The sequence below is a fragment of the Perissodus microlepis genome, chromosome 3 (assembly GCF_051167445.1).
Source record: "Perissodus microlepis isolate ML-2025 ecotype Zambia chromosome 3, ASM5116744v1, whole genome shotgun sequence".
NCBI lineage: Eukaryota > Metazoa > Chordata > Actinopteri > Cichliformes > Cichlidae > Perissodus > Perissodus microlepis.
The window spans coordinates 22995904-23013236 of record NC_140463.1 but is presented as its reverse complement, the minus strand read 5'-3'; the positions used below and the strand labels follow the sequence as shown (position 1 = coordinate 23013236).

The 17333-nt window shown below is 39.2% G+C and overlaps 1 protein-coding gene and 1 long non-coding RNA gene across 3 annotated transcripts; one reads left to right on the top strand and one right to left on the bottom strand.

The window, feature by feature from the left end:
• The first annotated feature begins 2826 nt into the window (after window positions 1-2826).
• Window positions 2827-6487, top strand: LOC146390554 (uncharacterized). 2 transcript variants are annotated; one of them, XR_014799845.1, is made up of 3 exons: window positions 2827-3008; window positions 3148-3261; window positions 6009-6487. It is a non-coding gene; the product is annotated as an uncharacterized LOC146390554 (long non-coding RNA). The 2 variants fall into 2 exon arrangements; XR_014799846.1 differs by having other exon boundaries at window positions 2827-3048.
• Window positions 6415-8554, bottom strand: LOC146390553 (uncharacterized). Its single transcript, XM_084923613.1, has 2 exons — window positions 7530-8554; window positions 6415-7091 (listed from the first exon to the last, which is right to left on the bottom strand). Exons 1-2 carry the CDS (start codon window positions 8223-8225, stop codon window positions 6750-6752), a joined length of 1038 nt encoding a protein of 345 aa, XP_084779739.1. The 5' UTR covers window positions 8226-8554; the 3' UTR covers window positions 6415-6749.
• Window positions 8555-17333: the final 8779 nt, after the last annotated feature.

Genomic DNA, 17333 nt, shown 5'->3' with positions numbered 1-17333 from the left:
ACGTGATGATGTCAAGGGTGTAGATTTGGCATGGACGGAAGGGACATGTCCCCACCAATATCCATATGAGTGCCTCATCAGTAATGTTTGTATAGTGTGTTTAAAATGTTGCATAATTTTGCTGAGAGATCTTTTACTTTGTGGTAATGTTAAATGAGTAGTTTTATGGACAAAAACCACCAGGTCATTCAGTGTTCCCTTAGTGCTAATGTGTAAGAGATGTTGGTGTACTATAACTGAAGTAATGTTGTTAAGTCCTTAAAGTCATATTCTTTTATTGGCATGACTCTATTTTTATTTTTGTATGATACTTGATTTGTCTGGAATATGGCTGAAGTAAACTAAAGCCTAAAATACATTTGTTTAATAGTAATTTAACATTATATAATTTACATATAAAACTATGAATTGTAGTTTTAAATGGTTTAAAAGCAGGTAGAATACTATATGTAGGCAAGTATATTTCTCCTTTTTTTTTTTTTTTTTTTTTTATCAAGACGCAAAGACAAAAAGGAGAGAAGGAAAAGAAAAAAAAAAAAAAAGAATCAGGACAGGGTTCGGTGGTTGAATCATCCGTCCCCACCAATGCCAAAACCAAATCTACGCCCTTGGATGATGTGTTTCCCTCTTTGTGCACTGAAGCTGGCACGTTCCCTGAGTTTTTCCAGCAAGATGGTGTACCACCACATTATGGGTGCCAGGTCCGAGCATTCCTAGATGAACGGTTTCCTGGAAAGTGGATTGGTCATCGTGGGCCAGTTGAATGGCCCCCAAGGTCTCCCGATCTGACCCCCTTAGACTTTTATCTTTGGGGTCATCTGAAGGCAATTGTCTATGGTGTGAAGATACGAGATGTGCAGCACCTGAAACTACAGATACTGGATGCCTGTGCTGGCATTTCTCCTGCGGTGTTGCTATCAGTGTGTGAAGAGTGGGAGAAGAGGGTTGCATTGACAATCCAACACAATGGGCAGCACATTGAACACATTTTACAAATGGTCAGAAACTTGTAAATAACTCATGAAAGAATAAAGTTACGTTGAAACCAAGCACAGCATTGTTTTTCTTGTGACATTACCAATACGTTTGATGCGTCACATGGCCCTCTTCCTATGGGGGGAAAAAAAAACACTGCAACTTTCCTCTCTGTCAGTATGAAATGTTTAACTACAGCAAAATCCTATCCTTACTGTGTTTTTTCATCAGCCACATACAGTAACAGGAAAAAATGACTTCCTGCCAAAGGTTTTTTTTTTTTTTTTTTTTTTTTTTTTCCCCCCCTCTGACAAGCAGCAGCAGGATCAGGCGATGTACGTTTTCACGATGTACAGTCATGCTATTGTTACTTTGTGGCAACACTGATGACTAAAGGATTTACCAAAGAACTAATTTTTTGTGGTCGCACTTCTCTCTCTGTAACAGCACAGTTCAGCACAAATGCACACAAACAAACAAAACTTAATAAAACACATAAAAAAAACAGTCACAGTATGCTCACATTTAATAATCTGACAGTCAGAAATATATATACTCCTCCTGTTTTCGCTGATATGATGATGAATCCAGTGGATCATTGTAGCCCAGTGACTGTAAGATATTTTATACAGTCACTGGTGAGCCACTCCACACACACATCAAGTTCAATGGTCACAGAAATGGTACACCCGCTATGTCTTTGTTTAAAATTAGAGTTATTGCCAATAGGTTTGGGGGAAATACATTGATGGTAGGCAAAGCACTTTATATTACAGGGTAAAGACCTACAACAACTTTAAGGTAAGCTAATGGCTCAGTCTCACTGGCTTTGACAGTTTATCAGCATTCATTGCTGGATTATCAGAAATAGATTGCAAACTGATCCCAGTCAATCACAGACTGATATCATATTGACTGTCTCGTGGCAACAATTATGTCAGGATTTGTTGACAGTGTTGGTGTGTTTGATCGTCTCATTTTGGTGCAAAAAATAGTTGATCTGACTGGATGAAACCGATGTTGACAAAGTTTAATTTTGAGGACATAATTTGCAGAAACAAAGTGATAAATCACAGTGTGTTTTATTGCAATACTCAGAATATCACAATGTTTCAAAAATGCAACAATATACTATCATGAGTGAAGTATGGCGATAGGATCCATTTATTAACTGTACTTACTGTACGGGAGCAGAGAGTCCAAGATGAGTCCGTCTCTGTTGTGACTTTACGATATTTCCAAATCATTGCATTTACATTTTAAAACACAGAGTTTGTAAAACTGTGATTCCGATTAATTTAATTTTAGCTCATTATTCTCCTGCTGGGCCCCATCTGTTGGTTCATGCTCACTGCTCTGAGACTGTGTGGCTTGTAGAAGCAACATTATATTCTCAGCACAAAGCAGAGCACGTTTCTTCACAGCAGTGTAAACCACAGCCATTCATTTCCCCTCAGGAGTGGAAATCAAAATGATTCAAGTCTTAACACTTATTGAAGGCTGTGTGGGAGCGCTGAGTAAACAAGTGCTGCTATGGAGCTAATTTGGAGCTAACGGCTTTGTTTCCTTTAACAGGGTGATTCTCTTCAGTACTACTGGTCAACAACTTCACATAATCCAAACTGTAACTGTTTGTGTGTGAAAGTAGTTACAAAACTAAAGCAGCTCCTGTTACATTTGCTAATGTGTTGGTGGCTGAGGCTCAGGAGGTTACAGAGCAGATCACTTTCTAGTCTCCCCGTCTAAATGAAAGTGGTGTGTGTGTGTGTGTGTGTGTGTGTGTTGAAAAAGAAAAAAAAACAAAACACCAGTCTGATATCCTTTTACTGTCTGATATGTTGTACAGGGTGTATCAGAAAGAAACCTCAGGTCAGCTGATCACATGGTCCAAGTTAAAGTCCTCCTGGAGCTCAGTGCACTGAATCCAGCTCTAACTCCAGATGATGATGACTACAGTCAAACTCTTGGTTAATATGAAGGCTGTCAGGAGGCTTGTTAAGACTCATCATAACTCTGCTGCTCCCTCTCTGCAGGTGCTGTATTAAGCTGACATGATGCTGCTGAGAAACAGACGTGTGTTTCATTGGTGTAGTTTTCACAGCATCAGGTACTGTTTGTGTTTCACTCTGTAAACCATCAAACTCTTTACATTCACATGTTTGTTTGCTGCAGGAGCTTCACTCTGAATCCTGACCTCCTCCTTGTGCTTCAGTGACTTCTCCCTCCATGATTTGGTCACCATGGCAACCAGCTGGCTGATTGGAGTCCCTCTTCTCACTTTCTGAGGTCAGTGGTCACTGTTAGGGTTCAGACTTTGACAGTGAGGAGTTTGTCCACTGTGTGTATATTTTAACCCGTAACAAACTTTATTTACTCCATTTAAAAAAAGCAAAGTAGAGTGTTGTGTTCATGACCTGGTAAAATAAAAAAAATAACTGTAATGATGTTAGATCAGCCTTCACAGAGCCCCGACCTCCAGCCATGACTTTGTCCTCAATATGTGCTCATAAAAAAACCCACTGTGAAAAAAATGTAGTCGACATCCAGTGATGATGAGGAAAAGGAGGAAACTGAGATTCTGGGTTCATCTGATTCTCAGCAGCAGAGAGAATTTCATGGTTTGATCCGAGAGTTGAAGCTTTTGTACATGTTTCAGGATGTCAGAGGAGCCGGTGGAGCTTTTGTTAGCAGAGTTGGAATCAGATCTGAAGAGGCAGAGGAATCATTTCAGAGAGTGTGTCTAAAGTTGTGTTTTCAACACTGGTGTGTTTTGAGCTGTGAGCACACTTTTAGCTAAATGCAGTGATCTGATTGGTCAGATTTGTTTATTTGTACAGGAAAATCATGAAAATCAAACTTTTATAGGAAAAAGTAAATGCCTCAAAGTTGTCCTGTGACATCAGACGATGTGTGAACGGCTGCATTAAAATTCATGAGTCTGAAAAATATTTTTAACACATGAGAAGTTGACACAAATTTTGCGCGTCTGGTGTGTAACAGCCTTTAACCTGCTGTGAGCCAGACTTTATGACCAGACTATCACTGCTGGGCCTCACTGACGTTCTCGAGAACATCGTAACCCAGGATTTTTAAATTGATATCACAGGCCACAACCTTAAAGTCAAGGTCAAAGGTCAAGTGTTCTGAAAAGCTTGTGAACTCAGTTTGATGTGTTTCAGTAGAGCTTCCACAAATAACAGGCGATGAAGTAAAATCACTGTTCAGTCATGCGTGCAGGTAAGAATAGACTGTGACTGAGAGCGTTCATGCATTTAAGGTGGAATAGATTGTGTTCGCTCTGGTGATTCAGCTGTTTCAGGGCTGATCAGCTGTTCTACAACTTTTACCTCAGGGGATTTGTGCCACCTACAGATTCTCCTGTACCTGCCAGCACACTGACACTTTGACTATCACAGGCCTGTGTGAGGACATGTGGACGCTCTGTGTAACAATGATATTCATTTTAGCACTACTTACTACTGACATGCAAGAGAGGAAGACCAGGTTTCATTTCTGTGCTTATATCTGACTAAATGCAGGGTAATGACTGTGTAATGTGTTGAAATTAATGTAGTGGACTGTCTGAGTGGGTTTGCTGATAAGCTGAGGTAGTAGAAGATAAGCAGCTCTAAGATTTACTGTCTCTGCTGCAATGAACGAGTCCTCTGAGCTTCAGCCGCAGACAGAAATGATGTGGATGATGTTGAAGCTGATGGGAGTGGTGGGAGGATTGTTGTAGTAGGTGTGACAGCATAAGCGAGTGATTGAAGGAGAATAATTAGTTGATTAAGATTAAATTAAATGTCTATAGATGTCTGTGAAACACTCAGCTTGGTGGCTGGCGCTGAAGTGTTTTCATAAGCTTTCCTGTTTTGACTTTGCATTTTCTCCCTGCATGAAACACATTCATAATGCATGACTTGGTGATCCTGAGCTGGCTGTGGATGTGGGGTTAAATGTGGCTCATCAGCTGCTTTGCACAGTGCAAACCCTTCATAACCCTTCATTTGTAATTCTGCTAAATTAAGCCACCGTCTTTACTGCTGCTCTTGTCAGTGCATCACGTCTCAGTTCACATCAATAATGCTCAAATATTTGCTGCCTCTCAGTGAATGAGTCAGCTGCAGTAGAAGCCTGGTCTCAATCACAGTAATTACAGGACAGCTTTTTAGCTAGTGGTCATTTTTAGTTAGCTTGTGCTGCTCAAATGTTCACACCGTCATGTGAATGATGTCTGTGGCGTGTGTGGGATCAGAGAAGGTTTACTTGGAGTTTTTGCTTATTAATAATTGTTCAAAAAATGCCAACACCTTCCAAATCTGAGACTTTCTCTGAGAAACGGAGAGCTGCAGTCCGCTCTTCAGGTTTTCTTGTATGTGTGGATCTGAATATCAGGATGGAGCTTCATGAATGCCACAGAGTTTGCATGAATCACTGTGATATGATCAAAGCTAAAAGACATTTTCTGTCCACTGTCTGATAACAAACACTGACCAGGATTAAAATGGAACTTTGATGACATGTGAATGCAGTTGGTCAGGATAAATTAAAGGTGGGTATTGTGTGTTACTTTATTTAACTGAAATCTGTGGATTTACCTTTTATTTCTTGGCATTCTTTAAATCAAAAAGCTTAAAATGCTCATGTAAATGAACCCAGAGTTTAAAAAAAAAAAAAAAAAGAAAGAAAGAAAAACACAAAAACTCTTTGGAAGCAAAATGTCTCTGTTCAGGTGAAACTTCTGTCCCACTGTGACGACTCTGAGAATAGACTGAGTCTGTATTGATCCCTCAGTGCATTATGTGCTGGGTCAGTTGAATCTGACAGTGTTTGCTGCCACACACTGCTCTAGTGTGTACACACATCTATCTAACAGATGGCCATATAAGGTAATGTTTACATCCAGGACATCAGTGTAACCAGCAAACAAAGAGAAATAAAACTGTGAGAGATTCTGTTCCTGAGTGATTCATGCAGGCAGATCCTGATTATATCAGCACAGCTTTTAATTTCTTATTTCCTCATGTTCACAGAGTATCTTCACTCCACATGTAGAGTTGGCTCCACTACCCTGAAGGCTGAACTACAAACCAAGTCCAGCATAGCTTAGCTTTCTTTGCATTAGCTGGCTCATAAAACCTCAGTCAGATATAAACTTCACAAACAGCGGGCGGAGTTTGTGGAGGACCTGAGCTTCCTCCTCTCCCTGGGCATCGTCTACTACGTCAGTGAGGTCCTGCCTTTCTCAGGGTGGAGGCAGTAAAATAAATGAAGATCCTTGTGTAGAACAAAAACCCTGTTTGCTCTGTTACAAGCTTTATATTGCTGATGTTTTGTATCTTTGATTTTCATTGTTTTCTCCCCACTTGTTATTTACTCAAATGTTTTTGGTATGAACTTTTTCCTTGTCTTGATTTTACACAAATACCTGCAGCTGTTGTTTAAAAATGTCTCGCTATGTGCAATAACTGAATAAAATCTCTTAATGACTGTAATCTTCATCAGGTTAGAGTGTCAGTTTGTTATTATCTCAACTTTATTGGCACACAGCAACTTCCCTGAGTGTTTTATAAAGAGCAAAGTAAACAGAGTGAAGACTGTAAATCTGTACAAACAAAACAGGACATGTGCTCGCTGTAAATGAATAATTTTAATATAAAGGGGAAGTAAATAAGTAAGCAGAATAAACAATAAAACGGTTCTGAAGAATGAAGAATTTTGTAAAGTGGTCTGAAGAGCTTGGAAAGAAAGCGACTGGACGTTCACCTCTTCTTCTACACTTTATAGATTGAGTTGTTTTTCGTTTTCAGCTCATCATTTATAAAGTCAGGGTTCCCGTTTGACTTTAGCATGTGTTGTTGGTCAGTCTGATTCTCTGCTCTCTTCAGCCCCTCCTCCTCTTTGCCGTTGCAGAGGTCTCCATCACCTTTGTTGATGGTAACATTTTCCAAGTTTATTTCTTCCTGCTCTGAGGATCCTCCACTGAAACCTCGAGTGCGCACATTGAGTTTCCTGTTCCTCAGAAACCAGCAGAGCCAAACAAGCAGGTCAACGATCACAAATAGAGATACCGTTATGAAGAATGTTCTCCACGACCAGTCAGAGCACTCTGATGGCTGCAGAGGACAAGAAGACAGAGCAGAAATGTTAGTTAGCAGTTTTAACTGACTTTAAATGCTTTCAGTTAAAGTGAAAATAAAACATTTTACACCGTAAAGCTTAACGTAAGGATGAGATCTTTATGTGCTGCGACAAGTGGTGAGACTGAAGGTTGGACAGCAGATGTGGTGACATTAAAATTGCAGAAAATTGTAGAATTTCGGTCAAACAGGAAAAACGGGGGCTTCTGGTTTTTATGGAGCTTCTGCGACCATTATGACACTGACTATGAGGCTCTGAAAGGAGCCCATGACTGCCATAAAGGCCTCCCCCGATCATCAGAATACATTTCTTGTTGATCTGGGCTCTGTTATCTGTGTGGTTGTGTGGAAGAATACCTTAGTGGACCTTTAATGTTCACAGTGAAGTCTAAAACGAATGCAGTCTGTTCTTACCCTCTCTGTGGTTGTAGGCTGTGATGTGGTGCTCAGTGGTGTTGGTGGTGTGGAGACGTGCAGGCGGACAGCGGAGCGGTGTTTCTCTACTTTGTCGATGTCACAGTAATAAACTCCTCCGTCTCTTGCCTCGGCTCGCTTTATGATGAGGGACAGGTTTGCTCGTTGGTGCCAGTCTGATGGTATTGAGACCCGGCTTTCATCAAAGCTTTTTCCATATGTGGTTTTCCCCGACCGGACATCCAGCACCTTCTCTCCATCTCTCCTCCAGCGCACAGACTTCACCCACTGACATGCTGTGATGGAGCGGCACGGGAGGATGGCATCCTCGCCCTCGCGTACAAAAACATCAGAAGGTATGAATACCTGCAGCTGTGCAGTCTCTTCTTTCTTGTTGTTGCAGTCAAACTCGTAATAGCCTTCATCACTGATATCTGCACTTGTCAGTATCACAGAGTCGCTGCTTTGGAAAAACCTGCTAATATAACCTGGAGCCGGCTTCCAGCTGCCGTCGAGATCCCCGACTGAATGGAGGCTGTTGTCCTGCAGGCGACGTTTCAGCGTGCCTCTTCCTTTCATGCACTCCTCTGTGAGGGGAAACGTTACATCGTCTCCTGCAGCGGCTTGAATCAGTTTCCCAGAAACGCCGCTGATAAAAAGAAGAGGAATGAGCGTAGAGACCGAAAAACGTGTCATCTTGTCAGTGTGGCAGCAAAGTGAGCCGCACAGTAGCTGACTCTTTTTATCCGCAGATGCCTCTGGTTATGACTCCTTGTGCCAACCAATGCACCGCCCTCAGAGAAACCACAGAGTGGGTGAGTGCTCAAAGTGCCTGTTGGTGTTTGTGTATGAGGTGAGATTGGTACCCAGCACAGACTTTTAAGCCGGCGAGGCATGATAGCGGATGGTGCTCAGGTGCGTCCGCCTCCCTTGCAGCCGCCTCACAGACCACGTCCCGCCACAACCACCTTTATGCATCTTCACAGTCTGAACTCTCTTTGACAAGATTTCTTGTAATACTTCTCCACGCTTCTTGATCGACATTTAAAGTCTTTGTTTTTGCCTTTAGATGATCCCACATGTTGAGTCCCAGGATCTGGGGAGGCCAATCCATGACTGATAGTGTTCCACTGTGTGTTTTTCTATCCAGGTATGATTTTACTGCACTGTTAGTGTGTCTGGGATCCTTGTCATGCTGAAATGAGGCTGCTGTATAATTTTGGCACACCTCAGTGTGTTCCTCCTGTTTCTAGTTTGGCTTCTTGCCAGTCACCTGTTTGGAACAATTAGTGTTTTTTTTGACAGGCTGCTTGTTATGTGTACACAGTTCATTCAGGAGTTAGCTACCTGAATGATTCATAGGTCAGTGTTAGTAACTTAACAAAAACCAAGAACATTTCCTTAACCTCCGAGGCCCTCCTGTCCACATATGTGGACATCACATTTTGAGTTGTGCCTGATAAAGTGCCTGATATCTGCTTACGAGGACAATATACTGCCTCTGTTTTATCAAAATTTTAAATGAATATCCTCATATGTGGCTCTCATTTTTCTTAGAAACAAAAATCAGGTAAAAAAAAATCTGGCGATTCTTTGTTTTTACATTCATCAGGTCCCAATCAGCCCAAATATCAAAGAGAAATTTAAAATGCATGCCATTGAAGAGTTTGGGTCTTAGGAGGTTAAGAAGCCATAAAACACTTTACTTTTACATGTTTTTTTGCTTTAGGAGCTTCACTCTGAATCCTGACCTCCTTTATTTCACAGTATATAGGAACAGTTAAGAGAGGTTAGTAACATCTGGAAGACTCAGACTGATGCAGAGATCAGATCTGATCCGTTCAGTTCTTCTGGTTACTGAAGCTGCTTCTTTGTCCGTCTTACTGTTCAGTGGTGTGAAAAAGTGTTTGACTCCTTTGTGATTTTTTAAAAAAAATGTTTGTCACTTGTTTCAGATCACTAAATTTAAATATTAGACAAAGATAACACCAGTAGTTTATTATTACAATTATTATTATTCCAAACCTATATGGCTCTGTGTAAAAAAAAAAAAAAAAAAAAAAAAAAAAAAATGGCTGTTTGCGTGTGACTATAACTGTGTCAGTAAAATAAACATAGCTTCAAGACATGTTTTACAGTTTTCTGTAATAAAATCAGAAATAAGATGGATTAATATAGTCACGAGGGGACTCTTTATTAAGAACTTGAAACTGTTCATCTGCTGCAGTGTCTCTTTGGCCAGCACCAGTGTGCTCTTCCTGGTATCACGTGTTCATGTGAAGCAGAGAGAGCTTATCAGCAATGACTAAGACACAGTTGTGGTGTTTGTAAGTTGTCTCTTCACCACACATGCTATGAAGCTTAACTTCTTTTAATTTCATTTTTTGTTCTTGTTTACTTCAATGGAAACGACCTGTCTGTAAATGGTCACGAAACAGAAAGAGTTTCGATGCTTCCTGTTTAAAGCGTAGCGACTCAAACTGTGTGTAAAACCTCCCACATCTGTGCGACTGACAGTAACATCAGTGGCTGACTAGCTGATTCTCTGTAGATTGACATCATCTTTATGAGTTGTGAGCGGCATTGCTTTCATACTCAATCACAAAAAATATCTTAGCTTCAGTTTTGTTTGTTTGAATAAATCCAGTTTTTAACGTAACTGTGTCAGACCTGACATATCTTTCTTTTGTAAGAAAATAAAATCTGAAAAAGCAAAAGTATCATTACTTTTTCTTGAAACTACAAATAGTCTGGTTTGATGATGTTAATAGTGGCTTTATGGTTGAAAACATTTGGTTAACACAACTTTGTATCTGCACTGACTGTATAGTCAGTTAAGATTAGGCTGGAGTTTATCAACATCACTGTGTTTAAAGATTTGAATTTTTAATAAAATGTCTGTAGACACCTGATAGCCTCATAGGCTGAACCGACTTTGGAGATCTAACAATTTTCACTTTATTAGTTAATCCTGATCACTAAGGAGGTCTTAGCTTTGGCAAGTTAAGAGACACCGTAGAACCTTCAGCAGCACCGACTAAAAGATTTAAGTGTATGTATACATTTGACCCTGTGTGGATTAGAGGAAAGTGTAGTGGTTTTCACAGTCACCTAACAAGCAAAAGATACTCAGTTTGATCCTGGGAGGAGACATTATTTCCCTTTGGATTTGTGTCAGCAAAGGCAAAAATCTGCCAAATCAAACATGTGGAGCTACGCTGTGTGATGACCCCTTGTGAAGAAGGGAGCAGCTTTTTATATGCTGTTAAAGATGTATGCTGTATCATTTTACCCAGGAAAAAGGAGACTTCAAATAAATTATTTAAAGCCCAAAATTACCATGACATTCAGTAACTTTTTTCTTTTTTTAACTTTACTTTTTTAACTTGTTTTTTTTTTCTTGCATCCACGATGAGAATCTGTGAAGCCGACAGCAAGATAAACATGACTCGCAGAGCTAAAATCAGCATATGAAAGCCCTCAAGCTGGAAAAGTCAAAGTTCCTTTTTAACATTGGTTTACATTTTGTTTTGGTTGTGAAGATTTTGGATGTGAGTTTGTAAGAGTTGTAACACTAACTGCACATCTAGCAGATTTAAAACAGCAGAATGCAATTCTAAATAAAGATTTTATTTCTAGCTGATGTTATTAGGAACAGTTAAGAGAGGTTAGTAACAACGGGAAGACTCAGACTGATGCAGAGATCAGAATTCCGATTACTGAAGCTGCTTCTTTGTCAGTCTTACTGTTCAGTGGTGTGAAAAATTGTTTGACTCCTTTGGTTTTGAGGTTTCCTGTTTAGCGACACGCTGAGTCAGAGCAAGCATGGATGTGCTAAAACGTGTTCCCCACATTGAACAGTGAAAATGAGCAAACATTTGCCAGTGGTTTTTGGCTGACTTCCTGACACTGAAGCTTTTTGTAGCAAAATATAAAGAAGTAGAGTGTCTTTGCTCCTTTTTTGTTCTCAAACTGTTCTCCTCTAGAAGCTCAGTCTGGCTGGAGTTCGTTTTTTTTTTTTTCTCCCTGTCTTCCCTCATGAATTACATATTTCATTGTTTCCATCCTACCTCCCTCCGACCTGTCCCCCCTAATATGATGTCTGTGAAATGAATGTACGGACGGAAGGGGGTCCAGTTTCACTGCATATTTGTCGCTGCACATGACAAAGAAAGGGCTATCTATCTGTCTATGATGTGTAAGTTGAATCTGTTGTCTTTTTTTTAAGCTTCTGTTTGGAAAGATGAACCTATAACACAAACTGAAGCCCATCATAGTACAGATGGTCTCTGTTGAAACTGAGATTTGAATCTCAATGAGATTTTTACCTGGATAAATAAAGGATTCATAAAATATAACACTACAATCAGCAAATCAAACAGGAGGTCTGTATGTGGACTGGAGGCACTTTTTTGAAAACATCAAACGTCCTCACTCAGACAGGAAGTAGACTGTTTATTTAGAAAATATATATACAAATATAGGCATAGATTTTAACAATGAAACAGATCAAATGAAGTTTTAATCTAAAATCACATGTGAATGGTCATTGTTATCATTTGTGACTATGAAAACGTCGACATTATTAAAGTGCACACTAAACACTAAAGCGCGTTCATAAAAGCTGGCATTGTGCAGGAGAGGCAGCTGCTGGCAGATGTGCTGAAGAGGAGGAGGAGGAGGAAGAGGAGAGGTTCTCATGATCCATCTAGGCTACATTTGGTCGACCGCAGTGTCTGCATTAGGCCCCTCTGGGGCAGCATGTGTGATCAGTGATGGGAATAACGGCGTTACTGTTTTCAATAACGAGTAATCTAACTAATTACTATTTCTATCGTTACAACGCTACTAACAGGAAAATGCGGTCTGTTACTATTTTTCAACAAACAGACGGTTGAAGCTGTGTTCAGTTTACCGCATCTTATATCAGTTGCACAGAAGTAGCTGTAAGTAATCTGGACGCTACAGCTTTAAGCAGCTGCGCGCGCTCCCGCGGACAGTAATCATGATCACGGTCTAGCACAGACAGAGTTAGTAGATTATTTTCTTACTACCTGTAATTTATTGCAGATTACTTGTATTTGCTTAATTGTTTACTAAATGTTTGAGGTGTGAAATAAACTGTAACGGAGCAAAATATGGGTGTGTGTGGTTGGAGGATGTGTTTGTGCGTGCGTGCGTGCGCGCGCGCACGCGGGGGGGGGGGGGGGGGGCGCGGACATTTTTCTTGTAAAACAAAGGGGGGCCCAGCAAAAAAAGTTTGGGAACCACTGGTCTAGCACAACACCTGGAGCTCAGGGGGCAAAACAATCGCTGTTTCACTGAGGAAGAATAAAGTAGTCGTGGTAAGCCAATCACATGACCACTTAAAGACAAAGCAACAAGGTGATATTTACCAGTTTTTAAATTGTGTTGATAGGCCACGTAAAACCAGAGTCATGATAAACAATATATACGCAGCGTTTTTTCCTCAATAGTTTCGTCACGTTTACTGTCTAAGGACAGCGCAGCAAGCAATCTCTGCTTATGAGCAAAAACAAAAAACAGCCCGTTCTGTTGGTGGAAAAATGCACCATGTTGACCAATCAAAAAATGATATGGCAAAGTGACAGTTGATTGTTTAGGAAGAGGGGGAGGTTTTAGGAGTGACAGAGAGAGAGAGAGAGAGCAGAAAAAGAGAGAGAGCGAGTTTTGAGATGTGAGAGATTTGTGACGTTTAGCGTGTTTGGAGTGTGTAGTTAATGTGTTGTCTTGTGTAGTTAATGTGTAGTGTTGTGGATAGTTTGGTGTTGTGTGTCAGAACAATGAGGCGACTGCTGTCTCCGGGTAGAAAAAGGAGTGATACACCTGCTGCTGTCAGACCTGCAGGTATCAGGCTGTGATGTTCTCCTTTATAGTGGACAGAAATTATTGTTTTGGAGTGGCACAAATAATTTGTGCGGCATCTTATTGATGCCGAACAGCTGATTGTTCTGTAAATAGTTTGAAATGGTTATTTAAAAGGGTAAAAGGTAAATGGCTTCAAATAACTTTGTTGTTTGCAAAAGTTGTGCATATGATTTTAAAATTGACAATTTATATTTGCATGTAAAGTTATGAAATGTCATTTAATAAACATTTTTGTGGTTGTTACAGTAAATTTTTTTTTATATTTTTTGTGTGATTTTACATCAATTGTGTTAATACATTATGTCACAATGAAAAGATATCTGTAAATTCAGAAACGTGAGGTTGTGCTGAAAAGAATGATACAAAACAAGGCAAAGTAAACAGTTTCTAAAGGTGTCGTGTAGAGGGAAAATCAAAAGTAGTTAAAAACGGCCAATTAAACACTTTTTTAAAGTAACGCAATAGTTACTTTTCAAGTAATTAATTAATTTTAGAATCTTGTAACTCAGTTACTAACTCAGTTACTTTTTTGAAGAAGTAACTAGTATAATTAATTACTTTTTCAAAGTAACTTGCCCAACACTGCCACTGGGGAGTGCTGGTCCTGAGCCTCAAAGATAGCAGCAAGCAGAGCGGGAAAAAACAGAAAATTATTTAGGAGCTGTTTTGATTGTTATTGGCTGTGCAACCATTAGAACTTACAACACAGAAGGTCAGTGTAGACCTCAAATAACCAAATTAGGCTAACACATATAATATTAAAAACACCATCTACTACTGTGTCTGAAGGTGTGGTATTGACCCTGTCAGTTTCGGCCTAAAGAGATATGTGTTTAAAAAAAGACCACCTAATTTAAATATAATCATTGCATGCTTGTTAAAAGCTAACTTCCAGTATATAAAGTTTCTAATAAGCAAAATGACCAGATAAAACATATGGCAGGGTTTATATATAACATAGGCAACCCCAAAACGTTTCTTATGATTCAACTGTGGAATTTAACTTAATTATTTAAAAGGACAAGCTGAATTATTTTATTTTCAACTATATAGCCAACCTAGAATTTAACCATTTAACAGGTTACTACTCTGGTTTATAGCTGGACATTCAAAACAAAACTTATTTTTAAACAAATTTTTTTAACAAAACAAACACTGTTGTTGTTATTATTATTATTATTATTATTTAAAATGTAATTAAACAGAAATGTCTGTTAAATGAATGTCGTGTTTTTAATTCCGCTCCAGACTCGTGAATCTCAACCCAGCAGCAGCGGTAACGTTTGCACGTCCTCTCCCGTTAATGCGGCAGGTAATTAATCAACTAACAGTGCATATTATGTTAGCGCGATCTGCCTTATTACAAAACCTGCCATTACTGTGCATTTAGGTGACCATGATGAGAGAGACAGACAGAGTCTGGCTCAGATGCTGGCAGTTCTCGCTGCAGTCTACCTGTAGCGTCTCCTTTTAGGCCAGGACAGACGAATGTCACCGTCCACAAGGCTACGTCCACACGTACATGGGTATTTTTGAAAACAGATTTTCCGTTTTTTAAAAAAGTCCTGTCCACACGTGCAGTTTTGTCCACACATGTAAACGCTAAAAACGAAATTTTGGCCAATCAGAAGTCTAGAAGCCTGGAAGGGAAAGAGTAAACAGGGTTTTGTAACCTCACAAAACCTTAAGTACTTTGTATTTTGCACTATTGTTAATTAAAAGGAGTTATGTTGGTTTTGTCACATTAATAAAAAATGAATGATTACAAATTAAATTTTGACATCATGAAACTTTAAACCAACCTTTTCACCCTTGTTTAAGAAGAATGTGCTGTAAATGAGAACAATTCAGTGTAGCTAAATTAATATTGACAATAAAACCATTATTTTTTTCACCATGAGTTTGTCTGACAGCATCTATAAATCAGGGAGATTATTGTGTTGATGCAATTGCTGTGTCATGTGGACAATAAACATTGCTGTTTCTCACCTTTGACTTTCAGCCTGCTCGCTATAGATTCTGCTCCTCCTGAGATGGTGTGTTTGTAAAGTCCTTCATCCAACTTTGAATGTCTTTGGATAGTCATGTTTGCTGTGTTGCTGTGGAGCTGCTGTGAGCAGAAACTCCCTCTTCATAAAAAATAAAGGTTTGAAATTATCCACAACTTCCCAATTAACAGCTTCCTCACAGTAAAATATCACTGAATCATATTGAAAGAACTGCAATCTGGAACAATACGAAGAGAAACTGCATCTGAGATCAAGAAAAGAAACCGAAGATTCAGTTTGTACTTCTACTACTAAGACTGCTGTGGGTAAACACTTAAAAAATTACACTTGAGTAAATGAAAGCAAAATCATTGAAAAAAGCACACTCACTATTAGAGCAGAGCGATATGACCAAAAATATTTATCAAGATATACATTTGAAAATTTGTGATAACGATATAACTGACGATAAAATTGACACTAGACAAAATACTTTACAACTCCACAACTTTATTAGTGCAAAAAACCCCATCAATGTATTTTCACTTACACAAGCAGCTTTTTTAAGTGCATTAAAATAAATATAAAACATTAACAGTGCAAATGCAAATCCTTGCTGACAGTTTAACCAAAAGGCATTTCCAGTGGAAATTGGCCGACATATCCTCAGCATAACCATGTATAATATCCACAAAACTTAAAAAGAGCTTATACACACACAATACGGTAATATTATGTTGAAGCACAGCAGGTATCACTCCGCGAGGCTTCTGCCTACGATAACCGTAATGCTCCGACAATCCATCAAGCGGTGCGGCTTCGTAGCTTAGCAAAGTCGTACTAAAACATTTGACAGATTTTCGAGCGCCGTGTGCCACATAAAATCGTTTCGAGGTCAGTAAACACAACCAGAATTCATACATAAGGCACACGGGATTATAAGGGGCACTGTCGATTTTCAGAAAAATCAAAGGATTGATTTTAAGTGTGCCGTATTTTCCAAACAACACGGTAATAACGACGGCCCGCTAGCATGCTCTACCAAAAATAGTGCTTTGTTGTGTATCTGACGGACGAAAGCTAAACCAGTTCCACACCACTGAAGTTGCAGCATTTTTACAAACCAATTCTGGTTCATCCGTTTCATTCAACGATCCACTTTCGCTTTTCTCATTCTGCGTCACCGCCATGTGCGTTTTACCCATATTCTATCGCGATATTTCATTTTCCTATCGTTGCCCAAAATTACATTAAAAGCAAAATCATTAAAATTTAATAAACTATCATCTTGTCTTTATTTTTAGTTAGCACATACCTTAAACACTTCAAGCTGTAAGCTAATGATAGTTATATAAGAGCAGATGCTGGTGCAATAAGCTGTACGTTTTACGTCCAATGGATGCATGATCTGATTAATCGACTAATCGCAAAGATAATCGATTAGTTGACTATCAAAATAATTGTTTGTGGCACCCCTAGTGGCCACCAGACTCTGGACCTCTCTTCCTCCGAGCTTGAGGTCAGTGGACTCTTTCAAGAAACAACTAAAAACTCATCTTTTCAGACTTGCATTTAGTTAATTCTTCTTTTTTTCCTGGTATTTTGCACTGGTAGTTTGTCCTGAAGCACTTTGTAAATTTGTCTTGAAAGGTGCTTTAGAAATAAAATTTTAATTACTTACTTGATATATGATATAAGATAAGACAAGTCATGACAAGATAAGACATTCTTTCTTAGTCCACGTTTTTACAGAAGCAGTGGACAGGAACAAAAAAATGGTTAAAGTTTATGTTTGGAAGGGGAGTTTCTTAATGTGATTCATTTAATCTTATTTCAGGTCCAGGCCTCTCTTGGAAATGAGATTTTTAGTCTGAGTAAGTTATAGAATATCAAAAGATTACTTTTATTTTTTAATCATGGAAACATC